The sequence below is a fragment of the Tripterygium wilfordii genome, chromosome 14, assembly GCF_013401445.1.
Source record: "Tripterygium wilfordii isolate XIE 37 chromosome 14, ASM1340144v1, whole genome shotgun sequence".
Lineage (NCBI taxonomy): Eukaryota > Viridiplantae > Streptophyta > Magnoliopsida > Celastrales > Celastraceae > Tripterygium > Tripterygium wilfordii.
Window position 1 is genome coordinate 4,522,667 of NC_052245.1, and position 23,585 is coordinate 4,546,251.

A 23,585-nucleotide genomic window follows, 5' to 3' on the forward strand; every position below is an offset into this window, starting at 1 on the left:
GGCGGATCGGGAAAATATATTACCATGTTTTCCCCCTGTTATTTTGTTTGTGGTTCGTGGGTGCATTAGAGGATTCCTTGGAAGTATTTCAAGTGATCAACTAATTTAATTTGGTTTCTCATAACACCAAGTAGGTTTAAATTTTCTTTAACTCTCTCCCCTTTTAACGTTTCTCGCTGATTGGTAGGTATTTATTTACTTCCATGATCACGTTGAGCAGGTTTGGAGTTAGTCTATCATACTTAATTCCTTGGTTTACTCTGAGATCTTTCTTCTTTGATTTTGGACAAAAACTTCTTGGTTAATCTCTCTCTGCTAGAACAGTCCTATGAAGTCAGTCATCTTATTCGTCATGACTTAAATTCAACATGCTTTGCAAGCGAAATCAATGTCAAATTAATGTGGTCTTTTTCATTCAATGTTAATGTATGTTAGATTTAAAAAAAAGAAAAAGTTCAAAAAGTGTAATGAGAAATTGTATCAGATAGAAACCATGTAATTATAGATTTTGTTAATCAGAAACAATGTAATAAGAACTGTGTTAAAACAACATAATTTTCATATGATTATGGACGGTTATGTATGAAAAACCCTATGGATATATATCATTTTTGATATTACACATTGTAACAGACAATCAAACAATTCAAACTCTCGCTATGTACTGAAAACAAGTTATCTATAGGGAAAAAAAAGAGGACAAAATTCAGAAGTGTACGAGAAAGACGAAATGCTACTTGGGCTCAACTTTAGCTGAGAACGTGTATCCACCACTGTATTCAAAAGCATCACTGTCACCAACATCCTTTCTGGGCAAATCATTGTAAGGATGTTTATGTGAACCCTTGGTGACTCCAAAGTCCGTAGCAGAGGATGATGCAGATGTTGAATTTGTGGCTATGCCATCACTTTGCAGTATAGTTTCAATATACTTCACCACCTCACTCATTGTTGGACGGTCGGAGGCCGACTCTTCAACGCACTGCATTGCCAGGTCCACAAACTTAACAAACCCGACCAGATTTCCTGCGTTTCTAATGCTTGGATCGATCATTTCCTTCAGACCATAATACTCTGCATCCGTCTTGTTCATCGCCATTCTCACTTCTCGGACAATGTACTTTCCTTTCTCAATCGGCTGCCTAGCCGTCACAAGTTCTAGCATCACCACTCCAAAACTGTACACATCGCTCTTCTCGGTTAATTGTTGAGTCATGTAGTACTCAGGATCCAGATAACCCTGACAGCAGAAACATAGAAACCGATAAACTACGAAAAATCGAATGCATCAAATAAGAGCTTCAACTGTTGGTACTATAATTACCAGTGTGCCTTTAACTTGAGTTGAAACATGTCCTTTAGTAGCATCTTGTACCAGCTTAGACAACCCGAAATCTGCAACCTTTGATGTTAAATTTTCATCCAGTAGAATATTTGTGGACTTAACATCTCTGTGGATTATTGGTGGATTTGCAAGCTCATGTAAGTATGTTAGTCCTCTAGCTGAGCCAAGAGCGATCCGGAGTCTCCTTTTCCAATCAAGATAGATGCCCGATCTCCCTGTAACATGTAGATATATGAATGTTTTCTTCAGTCGAGTAAAACCTCGATGTTCTCACATCGAAATGACTTTAAATCTGGAGTTCAGCAGGCAGAGATAACATACCTGATAGACTTTCACGGAGTGTTCCGTTGGGCATGAACTCATAAACCAGCATCTGTTCTCCCTGTTCGAAACAGAATCCCACAAGGCCTACCAGGTTCTTGTGATGAACTCGCGAAAGCAACTCGATTTCAGTCTTGAACTCAAGTCCACCCTGCATTGATCCTTGCTGTGCTCTTTTAATTGCCACGATTTGTCCATCTGAAATCATTCCTTTATATACCTGGTAAGAACAGGAAGAGATCATTAGGGAGTGGCCAAAAAATAAGTTCATCAGTTTTCCGATATTAAGTTTTTAGACACTTGCCTTTCCATAGCCTCCAGAGCCTATCTCATTTGTTTCTGAGAAGTTACTAGTGCACTTCTTAAGTTCATCGTAAGAGAACCATCTCGCTCCCTTCAATTGTGGAGCACCACCACTGTCATTGCCACTTGGTACCCAGGATGCTGAAAGAAAGAAAAGATTAGTAACATAAACCGACATTTTCGAAAACCTTGAGGCCTGCATTTCTCAGTAGCTAAAGAATTTGCAATGGTGATGGTTGATCTTAGTTACCAAATGGTTTACTCTGCAAGATAGCCTTTTCTGCACGTTTTCTTTGTTGATATGCGTATATCCCTACTCCAATTAGGCCCAGAACCAGAAACAAACAGCCAACTGCTATTCCAGCAATTACGCCAGTGCTAATAGAAGTTCCATGATGTGCGACTGAAACAGATTAGTTCTTCTCTTGTCAATTCATTATTCCAAAATGTATGACTGAAAACTTATATTAAAACTTCTTATTGTTTTCTGGTTTACCTGGGAAAGGGTAAGGAGATGAGATGAAGAAATATGGTCCAAACTCCGGAGGAGGTTTGTAGGTTTGATTACTCAAATCAAACCCGATCCTTATAATTTCTGATCTGTTAAAATACAGTTCAGAAGGTGGAAAGAGTGCTACCTGCAGCTGAAGATAGTCATCGATATTAAATACTGGGTTCTCAAGGTATACTGAACCAGGAGTTAGACCCAGTTTCACCCATAAGCTCATCTCTAGTGAATGAAACAAAGACACGTTGGATAAGTCCCGGAAGAAGGGTGCCCTGAAATACATTGTCCCTTCAAACGGATAAGCACATTCACAACTCTGAGGGCTGAGCTTCTGATCAGGAGGACATGTTTTATCTCCACAATTGGCTAAGCTGGTGGAATATGGCCTCATCGTCGGTTGCTGAAGACGACAGTAAACAGTATTTGCAAGCGCATTGTCACAGACTGGGTTTCCCATAAGTCTGAACGACATATTATTGACAGATGAGAATGATAGACCAAAAAAAAGACAGACACACAAAACATCATCAGCAATGTGTATAACGACTTGTAAACTATCTCACATTAGTGTACTTTGGAAGCCAGAACCAAGTGTTACTAAAGAAATCTGGTTGTTCTCCAGATCAACAAGTTGCAATAGTGAGCTAAAATTGGCTCCGCCAATTGTCAGCGAGCCGTTTAATGCATTATTCCTCAGTTTCCTGTCAAAATTTGACGGACAATTTCAGACTAATTGTTTCCAAGAGTGGTATTAGTAACTTCACAGCAACTACTTGTACTTAATAAGGACTTACAGTACTTGTATCCTTGGAAAAGTGAGGAATTCCGGGGGAACAGACCCTTGAAGTGATGAATATTCCATGACCCTGTTTGCATTGAAGTTCCATATGAGATAATGATCACAGATCAATGAAGGTTTTGGCATTCACTCAACACGAGTTGAAGACTTACAAAGTGTTGAGTGATGTCAATGATGAGAACCAAGCCGGAACTTCTGATGCTAAAAAGGAATTGTTGCTAAGGTCCCTGGAGAGACAAAAAAAAAGGTCATCAGGAAGTATGACGTGAAGCACAATAAACTGAAAACTGCAACTTCCTTGATATTCACTCACAAGTAGTTTAGAGCAGTCATTGGAGATAAGTCTGGTATGGTGCCTGACAGTTGGTTTAGTGCCAAATGCCTAAAAAAGTGAACATGGCATTAGGAGGACTAAATCCATTAGCCATTTTCAAATGTTATTCTGAAGACTGATAGACTCACAATTCATTGATGTTTGTAAGGTTGCTGATGGTTGATGGTATTGATCCTGTTAAAGAATTTCTATCAAGTCGACTGCAGGAGATGAGAATCAGCGTGCACTTCCAGTCAGTTTTGGGATACACCAATTCTGAGAAAAGAAAGAGCAAGAGGATGTGGATTTTTTACTCACAGAACCTCAAGTGTCTGAACAAGTCCTATTGTCGAGGGAATTCTCCCAGTAAGTTGATTACTATCAAATAACCTGTCGGGTCAAAAGCATTCACCATTCATAATCATTTGCTACATTTGACTTTAATCCTTGATAGAGATAAAAGGATGAGTTTATGTCTACTTACACATGTATCAGTACCATATCTGAGCTGAAAAGTTGGGCAGGGATGGTACCAGAAAGCAGGTTCTTATTGAAATGACTGCATGGTCATTAAAAAGCGATTATTTGAAAAATTCATCACATTCCACAATCAAAATGGGTCAGAAAATAAATTGTACTGACAAGTGTTTAGCTTTATGAAGTTGGTCCAAGCCTGGAGTATTGGCCGTTGACACGGGGAGAGGTCCTGTTAACTGATTTTCTGCTAGATCCAACCAGTAGAGTTTAGAGAGTTTCCCGAAAGAAGGAGGTATTCCACCACTTAAGTTGTTTGTGTTCAAAGCCCTGTGAAACATAGCCAAATATGAAGTAAGTAATTTCAGGTAGATGTAATGTAGCAGAACTCTCGGTTTCAAAACTCTTACAGGAACGATAGCTCAGCAAGATTGCCAAGCTCACTCGGAATATTTCCGGTAAAGCTACAGCCTTGCAAGATCCTGAAGGATGAAAAAGCATATAATTCATTTGGTTATTGCAAACTTAAGTTCTGAAAAGTCGGTATATGCAAAATATGCAAAACTAGCTTGCATTGTGATCTTACAGGATATTCAAGTTCTTTAGATCCCCTAACCGTGGAGTGAGTGGACCTGTGAGTTCTTTGTTATTTGACAAATCCCTGCAACCACAATAATAGTTCTGTAACTTAAACAAAAAGCCACGCACTTCTTCAAAACTAATTCCGAATCACTCCTTAAACATCAAAATTGGGTGCAGAAGAATGGAACTTACAAGGATCTTAATTCGCTTAGGCCACTGATGTCACCACTTAGTCTCCCTTTAAGTCCCATTGTTGATAGTCCCCTGAAGAAGCGCAAACCCATAACGCCGTCAATGGCAGGATTCAGTTTCATATTCAAAAGTCAAAAGATATATCAAAAAACAAACACGATTAATCGATCACAAGAGCACCAAAACTAGAGGCGACACAAGAATGCTCACAATGCAGTCACTCTTGAATTGTTGCAGGTGACTCCTTCCCAGGGGAATCCACAAGGATCGTCCGACTGCTGCCAGGTTGGTGGTGTATTTTCCCATGAGCTCTTCAGAGATTGGAGAGCAGCACCTGCTCCCCCAAAAACATGACTTCTTAGATTAAGTGTCTGAAATCTTAAGCAATTTTTGTTTGAGATCCCTCATGTGAGAACCAGCAGAGAAGAATATACTCTTAACAAAGTAGACTACTATTAGGCATCTCTCTGCTAAATGATATCAGAATTGTGATCTTTCAACATCAGAACTGTTATTGCATTATCAATTAAAGGAATTGAACATTAGGGGCGATACCCAGTTGAAAATTTCATAGGTTCTATGCAAATAAATGCTGCTAGTTCCAGATTCATAAAGATCATATCTGCTTTGAGTTACTATGTCTGCAAAATCTCTGCAATCCAATCTATGCTTACAAATTGTATGTTAAAAATCCTTAACTAACAGAAATTAAACCAGAATTAAGGGCACAGAAGACAAGACCATCACAATATCAACTACACACACTCATGTTCAATAATATACAAGAAAGAAGAAGAAGAAAAGGAGAAGATGAAGTTCTCTCACCATCTTCAGAGTTGGTAACAGACACAATAACATGAATTCTTGCAGAAAACAAGGCTAGAAAGAAGAACAACCCAATGGGTGCAGCAGAAGCCATAGCTACCTCTCCACAAAGCTTCAATCAGAGTCAACGCGACCTCAATTCTCTCTCGGATTTTTTGTGTACGAAAACACTAAAACACATTCAAACAATGATAGGCCGGCAATACCTAATAGTATATACTTTCTCTCCAGCTAAGACTTCGTCAAGAAAATATCACCCAAAAAAGCCACCTCTTTTTTTCCTCTCCCCATTGATTTTGTCTTGTCTTTGAATCCACTCTCCACCTTAAAATACCCACCATCAGATTTTCATTTCTATTCCTTCAAACTTCACGTCTTTGTCATAATAATCCATCATTGATCATTTCTTTTGCCAACTAAACCCACAAATGACAGTGCAGATACAAAACAATGATTACATTTATTTTATGTGTGTATATATATATATATATATATATATTCAAATATGCATATGCATACACAGAGTCGCATCTATATTTCGGTTAAAACTAGAAAGCAACAACCGTTTGCTTTTAAATTGGCATCGTTTGAACGGACCAATTTGTGTTCATTGAAAATGATAGAATTGTTGTTATTGTTATTGTTGTTTGCGTAGAGTTTAATTAATCAAAAAGGGGGTTTTATTATGGACAATTGGATAGTAGGTGGAAGATGGTCCTACACATTCACAAATAGCTTTTGACATTAGCTTTTCCGTCTCGCCTTGTTGGAAGGAATTGATGTATAAAAAAATATCAGAAACCATGAGTAGGCAGGCAAAGGAAAGTTGGATATATATCATATATGGATGGACGTTCCTAGTGGTTTTATTTATACATAAATTGAACAATGAAGAAAGGAAGGTGCCAACCAGGTGCTAGCTTGGTTGACAAAGTCTTTTGGCATAAGATTTGTTTGACAATTGGAATTGGGTTCGGAGGTTTGGTCATATGCAGTGGCGTACCTAAGTCTTTGAATATCTTGGGCGAGCTCTAAAATATGGGTCATCTTAAAAAAAGATATTTGGTTAATCTTTTTATTTATTAAATTTTAAGTTGACATGGATTGGGAGTTATTTGACTATTTTTTTTTTCTGTAAATGGGGCTTAAATGAATTTATGGTTATTATAGTACTATTTTTTTTTTTAAATATGGGACCCTCGAGATTTGGGAACTTTGAGCGACTGCCTATGTTGAGATTTGGGGACTCTGTGCGGCAGACTATGTTGCCCCACCCAAAAACGCCCTATTAGTCTTTAAATATCCAACCCCCTTGTTTTAATTCCAAAAATGAGATTTTTTTTTTCTCTGATAAAAATTTCATTACTTACGGAAATTATACAAAGTATACTAAGTCCATAAGCCACCCCGAAGTGAATCAGTTTTTGTTTGCAACAAAATATGGGCTTTGGGCTGGGCTAAAAGAAATTTGGTCATTATGGTCCATGATCTATGGGAAACTTTAGTCACACCACAGTTTTTATTAAACACACCCCAATTTGAGTTGACCATCCCTTGTAAAATGCAATTGACGGGGTGTCTTTAATAAAAAATGGGGTGTGACTAAAATTTTCCATGATCTATCCGTGGCCCAAAGAGCAGCTCCTTGAATGAACAGTGGTTGACTTGGCCCGTAGAAGAAGTCTAAACCCAAAGGATGATGAGGAATATCATACTGATGAAAATTTTATTTTTTTGAGAATATAAGATAAAAATACAAGAATACAATTATATCTATTTGTCTTTTTCACTGTCAAGGTGGAAGAAATCCAAAACATAGAATTTGGAAACTCTAAAACAAAATGAGCCTGTAATAATAATATTAAGAGAATTAGTCAACCACAACTCTGAGGACTGAGCTTCGGATGATCAGGAGGACAAGTTCTCTCAAAAATTGGCTAAGCTGGTGGAATATGAATATGGCCTCACTGAGGACGACAGTAAACAGTATTCGCAAGCGCACTGTCGCAGACTGGGTTTCCCATGAGTCTGAATGACATAGGATTGATAGATGAGAATGATAGACCAAAAAAAAGACAAGACAGACATAAAAACATCATCAGCAATGTATATAACGGCTTGGAAATAAATTATCTTACTTTAGAGTAGTATTGAAGCCAGAACCAAGTGTTGCTATTGAAATCTGGTTGTTCTCCAGATCAATAAGTTCCAATTGTGGGCTAAAATTGGCTCCGCCAATTGTCAGCGTGCCATTAAATGCATTGTTCTTCAGTTTCCTGTCAAAATTTGATTGAAAAATTTCAGACTAATTGTTTCCAGGACTGGTATTAGTCACTTCACAGCAACATGTTGCACTTAATAAGGACTTACACTACTTGTATCCTTGGAAAAGAGAGGAGTTCTGGGGGAAAAGACCCTTGAAGTGATGAATATTCCATGACCCTGTTTGCATTGAAGATCCATATGAGATAAAGATCACAGATCAATGAAGGTTTTGGCATTCAATCAATACAAGTTGAAGACTTACAAAGTGTTGAGTGATGTCAAGGATGTGAACCAAGCCGGAGCTTCTGATGCTAAAAAGGAATTGTTGCTAAGGTCCCTGGAGAGACATAAAAAAAAGGTCGTGGAGATGTGTGAGGTGAAGCACAATAAACTGAGAACTGCAACTTCCATGATATTCACTCACAAGTAGTTTAGAGAAGTCATTGGAGATAAGTCCGGTACGGTGCCTGACAGTTCGTTTTGCGCCAAATGCCTAAAAAAGTGAACATGGCATTAGGAGGACTAATTCCCTTAGCCATTTTCAAATGTTATTCTGAAGACATATATATACTTACAATTCATTGATGTTTGTAAGGTTGCTGATAGTTGATGGTATTGCTCCTGTTAAAGAATTTCTATCAAGTCGACTGCAGGAGACAAGAATCAGCATGCACCTCAGTCATTTTTGGGATAGACCAATTCTGAGAAAGGAAAGAGCAAGTGGATGTGGATTTTACTCACAGAACTTCAAGTGTCTGAACAAGTCCTATTGTTGCGGGAATTCCTCCAGTAAGTTTATTACTATCAAATAACCTGTCGAGTAAAAAGAATTCAAGACTCATTTGCTGTATTTGATTTGATAATAGAGATAAAAGGATGAGTTTGTGTCTACTTACACATGTATCAGTATCATATCTGAGCTGAAAAGTTGGGCAGGGATGGAACCAGAAAGCTGGTTCTTATTGAAATGACTACATGGTCATTAAAAAGAAAAAACGATTATTTGGAACAATCATCAAATTCCACAATCAAAATGGGTTGGAAAATAAAGGGTACTCACAAGTGTTTAGCTTTATGAAGTTGGTCCAAGCCTGGAGTAGTGTCTGTTGATACGGGAAGTGGTCCTGTTAACTGATTTTCTGCTAGATCCAACCAGTAGAGTTTAGAAAGTTTCCCCAAAGAAGGAGGTATTCCACCACTTAAGTTGTTTGTGTTCAAAGCCCTATCAAACATAGCCAAATATGAAGTAAGAATTTCAGGTCTATTTAATGTAGCAGAACTCTCGATTTCAAAACTCTTACAGGAATGATAGCTCGGCAAGATTGCCAAGCTCACTCGGAATATTTCCGGTGAAGCTACAGCCTTGTAAGATCCTGAAGGATGAAAAAGCATATACTTCATTTGGTTATAGAAGTCTTAAGTTCTCAGAAGTGGGTATATGCAAAATATGCAAAACTAGCTTGCATTGTAGTCTTACAGGATATTCAAGTTCTTTAGATCCCCTAAGCGTGGAGTGAGTGAACCTGTGAGTCCTTTGTTATACGACAAGTCCCTGCAACCACAATAATAATTCTCTAACTTAAACAAACGGCAGTGCATTGCTTCAAAACTAATTCAGATTCACTGCTCAAACATCAAAATTGGATGCAGAAGAATGGAACTTACAAGGATATTAATTCGGTTAGGCTACCAATGTCACCACTTAGTCTCCCTTTAAGTCCCATTGCTGGTAGTCCCCTGAAGAAGCGCAAATGCATAACGCCCACCAATGGCAGGATTCAGTTTCATAGACAACGTCAAAGTTATATCAAAAACAAACATAATTAATCGATCATGAGAGCATCGAAACAAGAACGACATCATAATGCTCACAATGCAGTAACTCTTGAATCTTTGCAGGTGACTCCTTCCCAGGGGAATCCACAAGGATCGTTCGACTGCTGCCAAGTTGGAGGTGTATTTTCCCATGAGCTCTTCATAGATTGCAGAGCAGCAGCTGCTCCCCCAAAAACATGACTTCTTAGTTCTTAGATTAAGTGTTTGAAATCATAAGCAATTTTTGTTTAAGATGTCTAATGCCACAACATATGAGAACCAGCAGAAAAGATTATACTCTTAACAAAGTAGACTACTATTAATGATATCAGAATTGTGATCTTTCATCTTCAGAAATGTTGTTGCATTAATTCAAGGTTCAAATTGAACAAAAACGTGAAAAGTTTGTCCATAGAGAGAGTTGAGCAATTTCAAACCATCAAAGTTGACAGTTGTATTCTATTTATTGTTCTTAAATATCTAATGTGCTAGTTTTGTTTTCATAGAATGTTTCGTAATAAAAGAATGCCATAAGACTAAGTTTTGTTCTAAATTAGACAGAAATGTGAAAAGTTCGTCCATGCAGAGAGTTGTGAAATTCCAAACCATCAAAGTTGACCATTGGACTCTATTTATTGTTCATATAAATCATATCTGCTTTGAGTTACTGTGTCTGCAAAATTTCTGCAATTCAATCTATGCTAATAAATTGTACATTAAATATACTTAACTAACAGGAATTGTATCAGCATTAGGGGCACAGAAGACAAGACCATCACAAATATAAACCACGCATACTCATGTTCAGTCACATACAAGAAAGAAGGGAAAAAAAGAATAAGAAGATCAAGTTATCTGACCATCTCCATCGTTGGTAAGAGACACAATAACATGAATTCTTGCACAAAACAACGCCAGAAATAAGAACAGCCCAATGGGTGCAGCAGAAGCCATAGCTAGCTCTCCACACAGCTTCAATCAGAATCAACTCCACCACAATTTTCTCTCAGATTTTTGGCTTATAACATGGTCGGCCGGCAATAGCTAATGGCATATACTTTTGTCAAGACAATTGAAAAGTTAAAAAGACTTCTGTCAAGAAAATATCAGCCAAAAAAGAGGAAAAAACCACCTCTTGTTTTCCTCTCCCAATTGATTTTGTCTTTTAAGTGAATCCACTCTGATGATGTCCAAAGCTCGCTTTAGCTGACAATGCTCGGAGCTATCTTTCTCTAGTCTGTCAATCAAAATTGCAGGGTTTAGAATCATTTATCTGGAGGTGAATATTGTTGGGAAATTTGTCCAAGATCCTTCTTAACAAAAATATCACACACGACAGAAAATTGACAGCATGGCCGATCGATCGGCTCCCTCTCTGGTCCAAATTGCAACATTAATGTGCAATTGTTGCATGCATTAAAGGTCTTTTTTTTTAGCATCGGAGTCTTCAATATATGTACACTCTTTTTTTTGTTCCTTCATGCATATTCACAAATGCATTGTTACATGTTTATTTGAATGAGTTCCTTGATGTTTTGGTTCAATATATAGTGCCATCAAGCACAAAACAATGTGGGTAATGCATTATTAATCAACAATATTAAACAAGAGAAAAAAAGACTTTAGATTTCTCTCTATGAATGAGACCTTGTATAAAAGAAAAGAAAAACACATTTACACACTCGATCTCCAACTGCATTGAAGTGTTAACAATTAATTGTCAAGGATAAAAGAGCTTGGCAAAAAGAAGCTCATTCCAGGTATCTTGAAGTCCTGGCAAGCACCAATGCACACAATCAGCATAGCTAACTGGGTTTGCTAGCTGCTCTGGTGTCAATGGACTCCATTGCTTCTTGTAGATTGCCGTGTGCGCGTCTTTTCGATAATTCGAAAGTTGGGTGATGTTCAGGAACGTAATTGGGAATTTTGATTTCCTAAACACCTCTCCGATCACTTGCATTACGCTCTTCCGAGCATCGGATCCCCAGTAATTAGGATCTTCAATCAATGTCGTTTCGTTGTAACAGTTTCTGCCCTGTTCGCCTCCCCAGTCTATGCTCCTGCGATCAATTCATTTCTTCGACTGTCAATATTACTTACAAGATGTGCAATACTAAATAAGAATATATAACCACATGGCTTACTTTGCATGAGTAGGAGACATGCTAGTGAAGAAGACTCTAGTCTTCTTTGGATCCATATTTTTCCTAACCCATCTCAACATACTCTTCATTGCCATTCTATAAGCATCTTCTGTGGACAACTCCACAATCTCTCTCGCTTCATCATCAAAGGACCCTTGCCTACAAAAACATATATAACATAACCTTAATTTTATCACACAAAAAAACTGAAGAATGTATGTAAATGAAGAAGAAGGGGAATGAAGTAAGTATGTATATACAAGATCTTCATCTTGAGGCCAGTCATCCACCAAAGATAAGTGTTGAAAACCATAATATCAACTCCTTTCCAGTGCTTCCCATGCTTGTTTATGGATCCTCTCCGTACGATCCTATCCGAGACTCTGTGAATCACAGCATCGTCTGAGTTTGATTCCAGAAGAAATGGTGCCCAGTAGAACTCAATTGTGGCATTGTACTCCTATTGTTATGTACAAAATTAATTGAAGGTAAAAAAAAACAAAGAGAGCAGAATTAATCGTAAGTTAGATTAATTAATGAAAGAAATCTGTGGTGGAAAAAACCTTGGCAGTGAAGACAGTTAGTGAATCGAAAGTCTCCATGGATTTGGCTTCTTCTGGTATGAGTCTATGGAGAAGACATATCATTGATACATACTGACCCCTGTTCAACGAGTCTCCAACAAACATCATCCTTTTCCCTCGCAAGCTTTCTAGCATCAGTGTCGCATTGAAACTGAACAAACATGTATAAAATAAAATTATGCATGTATAATTGCAGTTCATCCCCAAAAAAAATCTACGAGAATTTCCAATTTACAAATTGGAAATGATTTTAGAGGCCAACACGGCCCATTAGACCAGCTTATCGGCCCACACATTATATTTTGGTGCGCGAGTCTTAGATTTTAATGCATTTATTTTCTCATGAGAAATGGAGATTGGGTTGGCTGGAGACTTCTATAAAACACCTCACACATCTCACATATGAATGTCGTATGAACTATTCGTAATTCTCTCATGACAAGATATTGGTATTTCATAGTTCATACTTCATTTCATAGACTTATGCACATGAAAAAATGGCGTGCCACGTGGACAATGGTGGGCCCATCAGTTTGGACTTCGCTAGGGTACGTGGCATATAGATTCTGTTTATATCGATGGCATTGCCGGCCACCCGCCGGTGCTCTCGGAGATGAAAATGTCCATTAATTACGGCATATGCCGACCATTTTACACATTTGGTTCTCCATCGCCGGTCAACCCTCATCGATCTATTAATTATATTATTAAAGTCGAATTTAATAATAAATGCAGTACCGCCAAAAGAAACTCTTTTATTTTTAATTTCGAAAGCTAAAATTTGAGGGAGAACAAACCTGGGGAGAGAACAACCGTGGGGTTGCCATCTCCAGTACTGATATTCCTTCTCAGGCCTTCCATGCTTTTGACAAGTCAGCTGAGGTTGTATATACGGACACTCCGATTCCTCATAAAGTGGCCGATTCGACTCGTCCCTGACCCACCTCCCACTGAACACGTCACACCCTTCCACCTCTCCCCCTCTCCATATGGCAAACGGCAACTTCTCTACAAAAACTATAATTCCATTAAACCCCCCATAATTCACACAAAATATCAAATTTACCCAATAAAATTAAATTAAACTCACCGGTTCGTTTAACGTGTGGCCGTTCCGAGTTGAGCTCGAGTTGGCTGACTATGCAACGGAAGTCCTCTCCGTATAAGACGGCGACGACGAAGATGAAGGCCAAGAGGGTAAAGAGGTAAGGAGAGAGTCTAGTCTTTCGAATTGAGGAAGAAGATGATAATGGCGACTTCATATTTTTTGATATGATGTTTTGGAAATGGTTTTTGTTGATATTTGTGTATAGTTGAATGAACGAATGAAATAGAGATCTAAGGTCATGCTTCGACGTGACACTTGAATGTGTGTTTTTTTATTTATATTAAAAAATATATTAATTGATTATGGCCTAATTATTTCCTAAATTATTGGTCTAAACTTTATAATTTGGAGATGGGATTTGGTAACATATAAGATATATATATATATTATTGATATCTTATAATTTGATTGACTTAATTTAAGAATTTAAAAAATAAAACCTAAACGGATCAATAATTTCACCTAAACATTACCATCCAACTTTATTAATCTTAACCAACGAAAGGTGACTCGGTTGGCAATCAATTGGATTAATTAAGTATATGTGTGCTCAAGATGTGATTCTAATGAAAAAAGTATTTCTCAACGATATTTAAAAAAGAACTTTATTAATCTTAGCCATTATTATTCTTTCGATCATTTATGTTTTTGAAAAAAGAAGTTGGACAAATTGTGAAGGAGTGGTAGTGGACATGATGTATAAGCATAGTGGGTGTAATTGAAGCATATGATGTTATGATGTATGTTGTCTTGTAAGTTAAGGTTGTCTTGGGAGATGCGGTATATCATTATCATTTTACTTAACTTTTCACACTCTTCTCTTTCTGGGTGTGTGAAGATTATTTGCATAAAAGTTGAAGAAAGTAGACAAAGATGTGACTTCATTTCTAAGTTGTTTTAGGTACGTAGTGGTTGATTTGGGGCGTGTTTGGTATGATATCAGTTTCAAAGTGGTTGGGAATTATATATGTTAATCCCACACCCACAACATGAACACAGCTATGATGTTTTAGTTAATTAACACAATATAAATGATCACCTAAAATGATTATGAATTAGTATTAATCATATCACTGACAAGTATTCATTTGTCTAATCATTTTGCTTGCTCTGACGGCTTAATGCTTTGAATTTTATTACCAAAAAAGTAGTCCAGGGTCAACTGGTATGGTTCATGGGTTAGCATCACTAGTCTTACATACTACCTCCCTCGTATGACTTCAACTTCCAATTTTCACATCATTTCAATTAGTAATTAACTAAGAAATACTCTCTTTTAAAATCGGCCCGCCATGCCAGCGTGCATAGAAATTTATCCCATCTAGTGAAAGGGTAAATTGGACCAAAACACGTGTGACTGCAAGGGTATTATTCTCCGTGATAATCGAAGTCAAGACATCTCAAGCTCATACGACTTGTCCCCAAAGAAATTCCCCAACCATCATATGACCCAAATGGTTTGACTAAGAACTACCTTACGCAATGAATTAGAAATGTCACCATGTTCATGATGACAAATGACTAAATGGACAACCACCAACAAATTAAAGATTGTTGTGCTGTTGTATTCATATATGTCCTCATAACAACAATGTGAGCTAAGCTTGTAATTCAATCTTTCTTTTCTCTTTTCCTAGCATTTTATTTATCTTTCTGAAAACTCTTTTAGGTGGTCCTGTTCTTACAATACTTTTGAAGAAAAATGGAGACAGCTCTTCTACAATAATCACAAAACAAATCATCAAGGTGTCCGGTAAGGCTTCACAATGGTGAAGATGAGGTGTTAAGATAGTTGGAACCTAGAAAGGTATGCATCACTAACAAGAATGTTATATATTTTTAGTATGTTTGGTATGCTAACAACTTTTGTCAATAATGCATTCAGAGAATAATGCAGACTTTTGCATTTGTTGTTGATATTCTCTGTTAACAACCTTGCCAGCAATATCTGAACATATGAGAATCTGCTGTAGAAAATTCAATTCCTCAATCTCTATACACAAACTGATGACCTAAGAAGAATCCAACGCGCAAGCAGGAACATGCAGGTTTCTTGGAACATAATGTAGAAAATACAATAACTACAACATCCATGGAAAATAGAGAGAAAAAAAAAAACGAAGGTTAAATATAACTTTTCGACGTTGAACTATATATATGGTTTCATTTTCGTTTGTTGGTGTATAGCGTAGTGAAAACCACACAAATTATAATACGACAAAGATTGACAACTGGCAATAATTCAATTGGGACAAACATAGAACTAAAATAAGAAACAACCACACACAACGGAAGTAAATCAAGTAGAGAACAAAGGACACTGAGATTAACGTGGTTTGGCTATACCAAGCATAGTCCATGGGGTTGCACGAGGATTTCACTATATGAATAAAACCAAGCCTCTTGGACAATCTCCAAGTTTGCTCAACAAAGCCTCAATCATCCCCTCTCGAGAATCTCACAATAAATTACACTCTTCTTCACTCAAGATTAATGTTACAAAGCTCTCACCACCCTATTTTTTCTCTCTCTAAAACCATAGAAAGAAATCCCAAAATATGTGTTACAAAATAGAGTCCCGAAGCCAACTTTTAGGTGACATGCGTCAATCGATCGATCGACTTCTTCCCTCCCTTAGAACTAGATAGAAACATCAACCTCTACACCCACATTGTCTTTAAACTATTTCCCTTTTTGATGATACCAAAATGACCTCCACTCAAAAATGTGCCACCTGTCTTGATGTATGGCATTCGAAGACAAGCACCCTAGGGCGAGCATTCAGTAAGGATGAGGATAAGAGTTCCTTGGCATGACCAAGGAGCCACCCTCGAAAGATGACCGGGCACCATGCTCGACATCTTGGAAATCTAATAACTCATCCAAAGACCAAGAGCCACAAGAGGACCAACTCTATTAAGGAAAGAAATTAAGATAGGATTCAATCTTCCATGATTTCGCGGGAGATTAAGGAGAGGAAATACATTCCTACCATAACAAGAACTCTTCTAACTTATATAAAAAGGGACCCCCACCATAGGTAAACAATTCCAACTCTTCGTGTTTATAGCATAGTTAATAGTAATTTGAGAGAGAAGCACCGAGCGCTCTCCTTTTTTATTGTTTACTTACTTGAGCATCAGAGCGATCCCCCCGAGCACACCCTCGGAGCCCCCATAACTTATATGTTTCCTTGCACAGATCACCCTTTAGCACAACAAGGATATTCCTGAATTTGGCTCTACCTCCTATGATGTCCTTGGAACCAGAGACAATTTTGAAAACTGGTTAGGGCAAAAAGTCAACATATTGGCAACAACTCGAGGGCAATTAGTCCTCAAAACCGAACTGGCGAGAATGACTCTCTACTTGCTGATCTCAATCATTGGAATACTCTTTGAAATGATGATCAGAGTGCGCATGTGGATCACGAGAATCTTGATGCTCCTATAACTCAAAGGCAATTCATCCAGATCATGTAGTGGATGGATGCTCTAACTGAGATGAGGAATGCTCCTCGGCCTCAACAACAAGAGCATGTGCACTAGAATCCTCACGATGGTAAGGAGGATAGGAGGTCCTGCTCTAGTAATCCAAGACACCATCCTCGAGCTATGGGCTCCATTGGAATCATCAGAGAAGGTACTACCCAGAAGGCTTACGAAGGTGACGTTAGGAGGAAAATGGAGGAGATGATGGACAGGAAGCTTGCTGAACTACAGGACCAGCCCCTCGTGAGCTCAGTTTATGATAGCTCTCTTACACCTTTGTCCCTAGGGCTCCAGCATGCTGAGATGCCGACCAACTTTAAAGTATGAAGGAACAACGAACCCTTTCAATCACGTCATGGGTTTTAAATTCATGATGGAGTTTGAGGGCGATTACTGAAGCAAAATTATGTAAGGTCTTCCCAGCATCTCTAACGGGCATAGTGAGGACTTGGTTAATAGGCCTACCTCGGCATAGCATTGTCGGCTTCAGAGACTTATCCAACAAGTTCGTCCGCCACTTCCCCAGTGCCAAAAACCTCCTATGCACAGCAATTATATGCGTTATAGTCAAAAGAAAATTTTCAATTCTCATAAGATTTTTAACATCAGGAAATGCACATCCCTTCATGTTTTGCTTTTTCTTTTTCAAAGGAAAAGTTATGTAAACCATACTTCCATTAGAGTTCATTGCTTCAGTTATAATTTTGGGTACCTCGATGATGGTGGGTTGGTGGTGGAAATCACGCAAAAAAAAAAAATCTTAATTGATTCCATTAAGTGAGCATTACATGTAATGGCCACATCAAATGCTTAAATAATGAAGTGCTAATAATTACATGTCAAGGATAAAAGAGCTTAGCAAAAAGAAGCTCATTCCAGGTATCTTGAAGTCCTGGCAAGCACCAATGGGTACAATCAGCATAGCTAGCTGGGTTTGCAAGCTGCTCTGGTGTCAATGGATTCCATTGCTTCTTGTAGATTGCCGTGTGCGCGTCTTTCCGATAATTCGAAAGTTGGGTGATGTTCAGGAACGTAATTGGGAATTTTGATTTCCTAAACACCTCTCCGATCACTTGCATTATGCTTTTCCAAGCATCGGATCCCCAGTAATTAGGATCTTCAATCACTGTTGTTTCGTTGTAACAGTTTCCGCCCTGTTCGCCTCCCCACTCTATGCTCCTACAATCAATCCATTTCTTCAAATATTAGTATTACTTACAAGATGTGCAATACCAATTAAGAATATATAACCACACGACTTACTTTGTATGAGTAGGGGACATGCTAGTGAAGAAGACTCTAGTCTTCTTTGAATCCAGATTTTTCCTAGCCCATCTCAACATACTCTTCATTGCCATTCTATAAGCATCTTCTGTGGGCAACTCCACGATCTCTTTCACTTCATCATCAAAGGACCCTTGCCTACAACAACATTTATAACATTACCTTCATTTTGTCCCACAAATTAACAATGTAAATGATGAAGAAGGGGAATTATTAAGTATGTATATACAAGATTTTCATCTTGTGGCCAGTGATCCACCAAAGATAAGTGTTGAACACCAAAATATCGACTCCTTTCCAGTGCTTCCCATGCTTGTTTATGGATCCTCTCCGTATGATCCTATCCGATACTCTGTGAATCACAGCATTGTCTGAGTTTGATTCCAAAAGAAACGGTGCCCAGTAGAACTCAATTGTGGCATTGTACTCCTATTGTTATATACAAACGTAATTAAAAAAAAAAGTAAAGGTGAAAAAAAGGGAACAGAAGTAATTATATTTTAGATCAATTAATGAAAGAAATTTGTGGTGAAAAGAAACCTTGGCAGTGAAGATGGTTAGTGAATCAAAAGTCTCCATGGATTTGGCTTCTTCTGGTATGAGTCTATGGAGAAGACATATCATTGATACATACTGACCCCTGTTCAATGAGTCTCCTACAAACATCATCCTTTTCCCTCGCAAGCTTTCTAGCATCAATGTTGCATTGAAACTGAACAAAAAAACATATACACACATATATATAAGTATTTTCAGGTACGGATGTCTGTTGCTTAAATCCAATTCCAACTCCAAAAAAGGGAACAGCAGTGGGGATCACTCTTTCGGACCCCAACTACATACAGAGAGCAGGGATATATCTATACAGACACACACACACATAGGTGGAGAGGTGGGACTGCACTGGGCTGTAACCCAATGCAGTTTTTCGCTTTTAAAAAAATATACTCATTTTAAAATATATATATATACTTAAATACATACACTTAACATAATTTATATTATAAACTTTTCTAAATCAATTAATATCAAGCACAACATTTTGGGTATAGATTAAAATTTGATATCAAACCGACTTCTTTTGATGATTAGGGCTTATATAATTACGTATGAGTCATTAAATATAAACTTGGACATGTTTCTACCCATTAAGCTCCTAGTCTATCATGGGTCCAATGACGTTTTTGTTCTTGAACTAACCCTCAAATCTTATTCAACAGCAACTCTTGATTCCGGCAAGATGGAATGAAATATTTTTTTCTCCCATGTATTTTAAAAGATGGATAATGGTGCAGCATGCAAAATTGCTAATTAAAAATGACCTAGCCAATGGATTTTGTGAATTGTAGACGAGAATGAGTGAATAACAAATAAAGTAGCACATGTCCACAACTTCAAAAGCATTTTAATGTAAGTGACATTCCATTACATTTAATTTAACAGCTAAAATTGTTATGTTTACTTAGTAGTTGTTCATCTATAATATCATTTTAAGTAAATGTGCTTTTGTAAATGGCCGTGAAAAAATTTACCGAGAGCACTGCTCTCAGACCCAGCAAAACTTTTTTTGAATGGACCGAAGTGGTATTATTTTAGGATTAGCCCACCCCAATATTATTTCCTGGCTTCACCCCTTTAAATATACACACATATCTAATCACAAATAAAATATGCATGTATAATTATAGTTCATCCCCAAAACAAAGAAAATCTACCAAGAATTTCTAATTTCTAATTTGAAACTACAAATTGAAATTGGAAATGATTTTAGAGGACTAACATGGCCCATTAGACCAGTTTATCGGCCCACACATATTGGTGCGCGAGTTTTAGTCTTTTAGATGTCAAGTGTCATTGTGTCAACTCAATTTATGCAAGTTGTTCTTCATAAACGTTCATGACAAGAAGAACAATGTCGTACCACGTGGACAATATGGGCCCACGTCAGTTTGGACTCTGCTAGGCTTGAGCGCGTACACGTGGCCTAGAGATTCTGTCTGTCGAATTTATGACTATCGATGACATAGCCGGCCGCCGGCCGGTACTCTCAGACATGAAAATTTCCATTAATGACGGCATATACCAATCGGTTCACACATTTGGTTCTCCGTCACCGGTCAACCCTTCACCGATTCCATTAATTATATCATTAAACTCGAAACAATAAACTCTTTTGTTTCTAATTTTGAGAGAGAAAAGAAAACAAACCTGGGGAGAGAACAAGCGTGGGGTTGCCATCTCCAGTACTGATATTCCTTCTCAGGTCTTCCATGCTCTTGGCACGTCAGTTGAGGCTGTATGTACGGACACTCCGATTCCTCATAGAGCGGCCGATTCGACTCGTCCCTAACCCACTTCCCACTGAACACGTCACACCCTTCCACCTCTCCCTCCCTCCCTATGGCAAACGGCAATTTCTCTACAAAGATTATAATTCCATTAAACCCCCCTCAAAATTCACACAATATCGAGTTGACCCCACGAAGTTAAATTAAACTCACCGGTTGGTTCAACGAGTGGCCGTTCTGAGTTGAGCTCGAGTTGGCTGAGTATGTAACGGAAGTCCTCGCCGTATAAGACGGCGACCAAGAAGATGAAGGCCAAGAGGGTGAAGAGGTAAGGAGAGAGTCTAGTTTTTCTAGTTGAGGAGGAAGATGAGAACGGTGACTTCATATTGTTTGGTGTAATTTTTGGGGGTGGTTTTTGTTGACATTTAATATGTGTAGTTGAATTGAATGAATCAATGAATGAATGATTATGAAATAGAGGTACAAGCACATGCTTCGACGTGACACATGAATGTGAGGTTTTGGTCAATTATATTAGAAAAAAGAGATTAATTTATGGCTTAATTATTTCCTAAAGGGTATTCACAAGGGATGATCTATGGGCATATCTTAAGGATTTAGACTACAACATATTAGAGTATACGATGTGATGAATCCTCTTTCACCTTTTTTTAAAAAGAAAATTAAAATAAGTATATTTTTCAATTTCCAATATACATTTTCAATATACAAAATATAAATTTGATCCCTCAATTATATTCATAGTTTCACTTTCGTCCTTAAATTTTTGTGGCTCTTCCCTTCGTTCTTCAACAATTAAAAAGTATCTATTTCGTCCTTCAAGTGAGATAGTAGACGGAAAAATCTAACGTGACATCTATTTGACATATCGGAGTAATCTTAGTTGACGAACTTTGATAAACGTGAACAATATTATCCCTATAGAGAACTTTGATAAACGTGAACAATATTATGTCTAGCATTTTTAGTGCTTAAACTACAATAAAATAGTTTAAGGATTTTAAAGAATTAGGTATTTTGGGGATTTTGTGAGATGACATGTGTAAAACTTTGATAAACGTGAACAATATTATGTCTAGCATTTTTAGTGCTTAAACTACAATAAAATAGTTTAAGGATTTTAAAGAATTAGGTATTTTGGGGATTTTGTGAGATGACATGTGTAAAATTTAAATCAAATGGGATGACAGATGTAAAAATTACACCAAATGGGAAGTCACATATGATTTTTCTGATGTTGGAATCATTTGCAGAACGAATGTGATACCTTTGAATAGTTGAGGGATGATTTTAAGAGTAAAAAAGTTTAAGGACAAAAATGAAATAAAGAAATGATGATCAGGGTACGCTGCCGCACATGGTTAAAATATTTTTTTTTAAATCTCACTTCCCCTACAACCCCCTCTCTTTCTCACAAGTTCCATCTCCATGCAAGATGAAGTCTGCAAGTTGTTCTTGCGCTGGCACAAGAACCCATGCTATCCTTCTGTTAAATAATGACTCATATTAGAAGTTTTCTTTTGTTAACTCCATTGTTGGTGAACTTCTTTACTGCCATTGCCATTGCTTCATCATTGATGGTTGGATTAATAACCCTTTGCTTGCTTTCTTCTTGTACAATGGCATTGAAACCTTTGTTTACATCTGGAAAAGGGTTCATGAGTAGCAATTGACTGCTGATGCCACTATATTCTTCATTAAGACCCATCAAGAACTGCATGAGCTTGTGATTTTCTCTATTGGTTTTGATCATTTGTTGAGCTTCACAAATGCCACATTTGCATGATGGAATAAGTTCATATTCCTCAAGTTCATCCCACAATGCCTTTAACTTTGAATAATACTCTGTAATAGTGAGCTCTTTTTGTTTGATGTTTGAAAGTTCTCGAAAAATTTCAAAAACTCTTGTGGCGTTAACTACTGAATACTTGTTTTTGAGGTCTAACCACAACACTTGTGCCGATTTCTAGGTAGATACACTTGGCAGAATTTGAGGAGAGACAAAATTAGTGATCCAAGCTTTAATCAAACTATTGGCTTGGAGCCAGAGTTGGTACGTTGGATCTTGAATTTCTAGAATAGGTATGGAACCATTGACAAAGCCTTGTTTGTTTCTTGCTTGTAGAGCATTGAGAAAATTGCAACTCCATGTGTGATAGTTAGATCCAAGTTAATTCTAAAGACATTAACTTCTGGATAGAAAAATCACTTTGCAGGAAATTGTAGGGATTTGTGAATGGATTTAGTGGTGATGGATATGGATATGCTGGTATAGTGGTTTGAGTGGAATAGATGGATGTGGGGAAAGGCACGGGTTGAGGATGAGGCATAGTTTGGGGGTGGGGGTGGGGGTGAGGCAAGTGTTGAGTATGAGGTGGAGGTTGTAAGTTTCTCATATAATTGGTGGCTTCGCTACTGCATCAGAAACAAGAGGTAGGACACCATTCAAGACTACATTTGGTGGAAGAACACCTGTAACAGAAGTTCATGGTGGAAGAACACCAGTTTGTGAAGATCTTGGTGGAAGAACGCCTAGAGGATGCAAAGGCTCCGATACCATGTAGTAATTTGACATATTGCGGAAATATTATAGAAGATAGAAGAAGAAGATCAGAGATTGGAGAAGAAGTGTTGGAACATGTGTGTTGAATGAGTCTTGTATTGGTTGAGTCAACCCCACATTTAGTGGGGTAGTTATGGCTCAAATCATGTGATGATTTTGGACTAAGTAAACCCAAAAAATCAGCATAGTTGCTGATTTTTGGGGAAGTGGGTGGAGGGTCTCTACTATAAATAGAGGTCACAATAACCATTTAGAAGATACAGAATTTTGAATATTCCTTCGAAAACTCTCTCTTCCTACACTCTGCATTCCATATTTCTTGTGTTCTTGAGTCCAAGTTCTTATTCCAAAAAATCTGAG

The 23,585-nt window shown here is 37.7% G+C and overlaps 4 protein-coding genes across 5 annotated transcripts; all 4 read right to left on the reverse strand.

Moving 5' to 3' along the window:
• Positions 1 to 527: 527 nt before the first annotated feature.
• On the reverse strand, positions 528 to 6,079 carry LOC120014778 (probable leucine-rich repeat receptor-like protein kinase At5g49770). Its single transcript, XM_038866836.1, has 19 exons — positions 5,663 to 6,079; positions 5,048 to 5,171; positions 4,838 to 4,909; positions 4,650 to 4,724; positions 4,474 to 4,545; positions 4,232 to 4,393; positions 4,074 to 4,148; positions 3,908 to 3,979; positions 3,739 to 3,810; positions 3,590 to 3,658; positions 3,429 to 3,503; positions 3,272 to 3,343; positions 3,041 to 3,178; positions 2,466 to 2,938; positions 2,220 to 2,372; positions 1,971 to 2,110; positions 1,667 to 1,886; positions 1,325 to 1,560; positions 528 to 1,240 (listed from the first exon to the last, which is right to left on the reverse strand). The coding sequence occupies exons 1-19, from the start codon at positions 5,754 to 5,756 to the stop codon at positions 734 to 736; spliced, it is 2,901 nt and encodes a 966-aa protein (XP_038722764.1). The 5' UTR covers positions 5,757 to 6,079; the 3' UTR covers positions 528 to 733.
• A 1,479-nt stretch (positions 6,080 to 7,558) lies between these two features.
• On the reverse strand, positions 7,559 to 10,696 carry LOC120014134 (probable leucine-rich repeat receptor-like protein kinase At5g49770). The gene is made up of 14 exons (XM_038866055.1): positions 10,603 to 10,696; positions 9,800 to 9,923; positions 9,593 to 9,664; positions 9,405 to 9,479; positions 9,229 to 9,300; positions 8,988 to 9,149; positions 8,824 to 8,898; positions 8,669 to 8,740; positions 8,503 to 8,574; positions 8,352 to 8,420; positions 8,190 to 8,264; positions 8,033 to 8,104; positions 7,801 to 7,938; positions 7,559 to 7,690 (listed from the first exon to the last, which is right to left on the reverse strand). Exons 1-14 carry the CDS (start codon positions 10,694 to 10,696, stop codon positions 7,627 to 7,629), a joined length of 1,236 nt encoding a protein of 411 aa, XP_038721983.1. The 3' UTR covers positions 7,559 to 7,626.
• Positions 10,697 to 11,290: 594 nt separating this feature from the next.
• Positions 11,291 to 13,821, reverse strand: LOC120014780 (protein trichome birefringence-like 33). 2 transcript variants are annotated; one of them, XM_038866837.1, is made up of 6 exons: positions 13,561 to 13,821; positions 13,268 to 13,487; positions 12,450 to 12,621; positions 12,147 to 12,346; positions 11,887 to 12,045; positions 11,291 to 11,802 (listed from the first exon to the last, which is right to left on the reverse strand). In XM_038866837.1, exons 1-6 carry the CDS (start codon positions 13,730 to 13,732, stop codon positions 11,463 to 11,465), a joined length of 1,263 nt encoding a protein of 420 aa, XP_038722765.1. In that variant the 5' UTR covers positions 13,733 to 13,821; the 3' UTR covers positions 11,291 to 11,462. The 2 variants fall into 2 exon arrangements, with proteins under 2 accessions (XP_038722765.1, XP_038722766.1); XM_038866838.1 differs by having other exon boundaries at positions 13,268 to 13,478; positions 13,561 to 13,820.
• A 3,996-nt stretch (positions 13,822 to 17,817) lies between these two features.
• On the reverse strand, positions 17,818 to 21,109 carry LOC120014615 (protein trichome birefringence-like 33). The gene is made up of 6 exons (XM_038866619.1): positions 20,855 to 21,109; positions 20,562 to 20,772; positions 18,894 to 19,065; positions 18,583 to 18,782; positions 18,333 to 18,491; positions 17,818 to 18,248 (listed from the first exon to the last, which is right to left on the reverse strand). The coding sequence occupies exons 1-6, from the start codon at positions 21,024 to 21,026 to the stop codon at positions 17,909 to 17,911; spliced, it is 1,254 nt and encodes a 417-aa protein (XP_038722547.1). The 5' UTR covers positions 21,027 to 21,109; the 3' UTR covers positions 17,818 to 17,908.
• Positions 21,110 to 23,585: the final 2,476 nt, after the last annotated feature.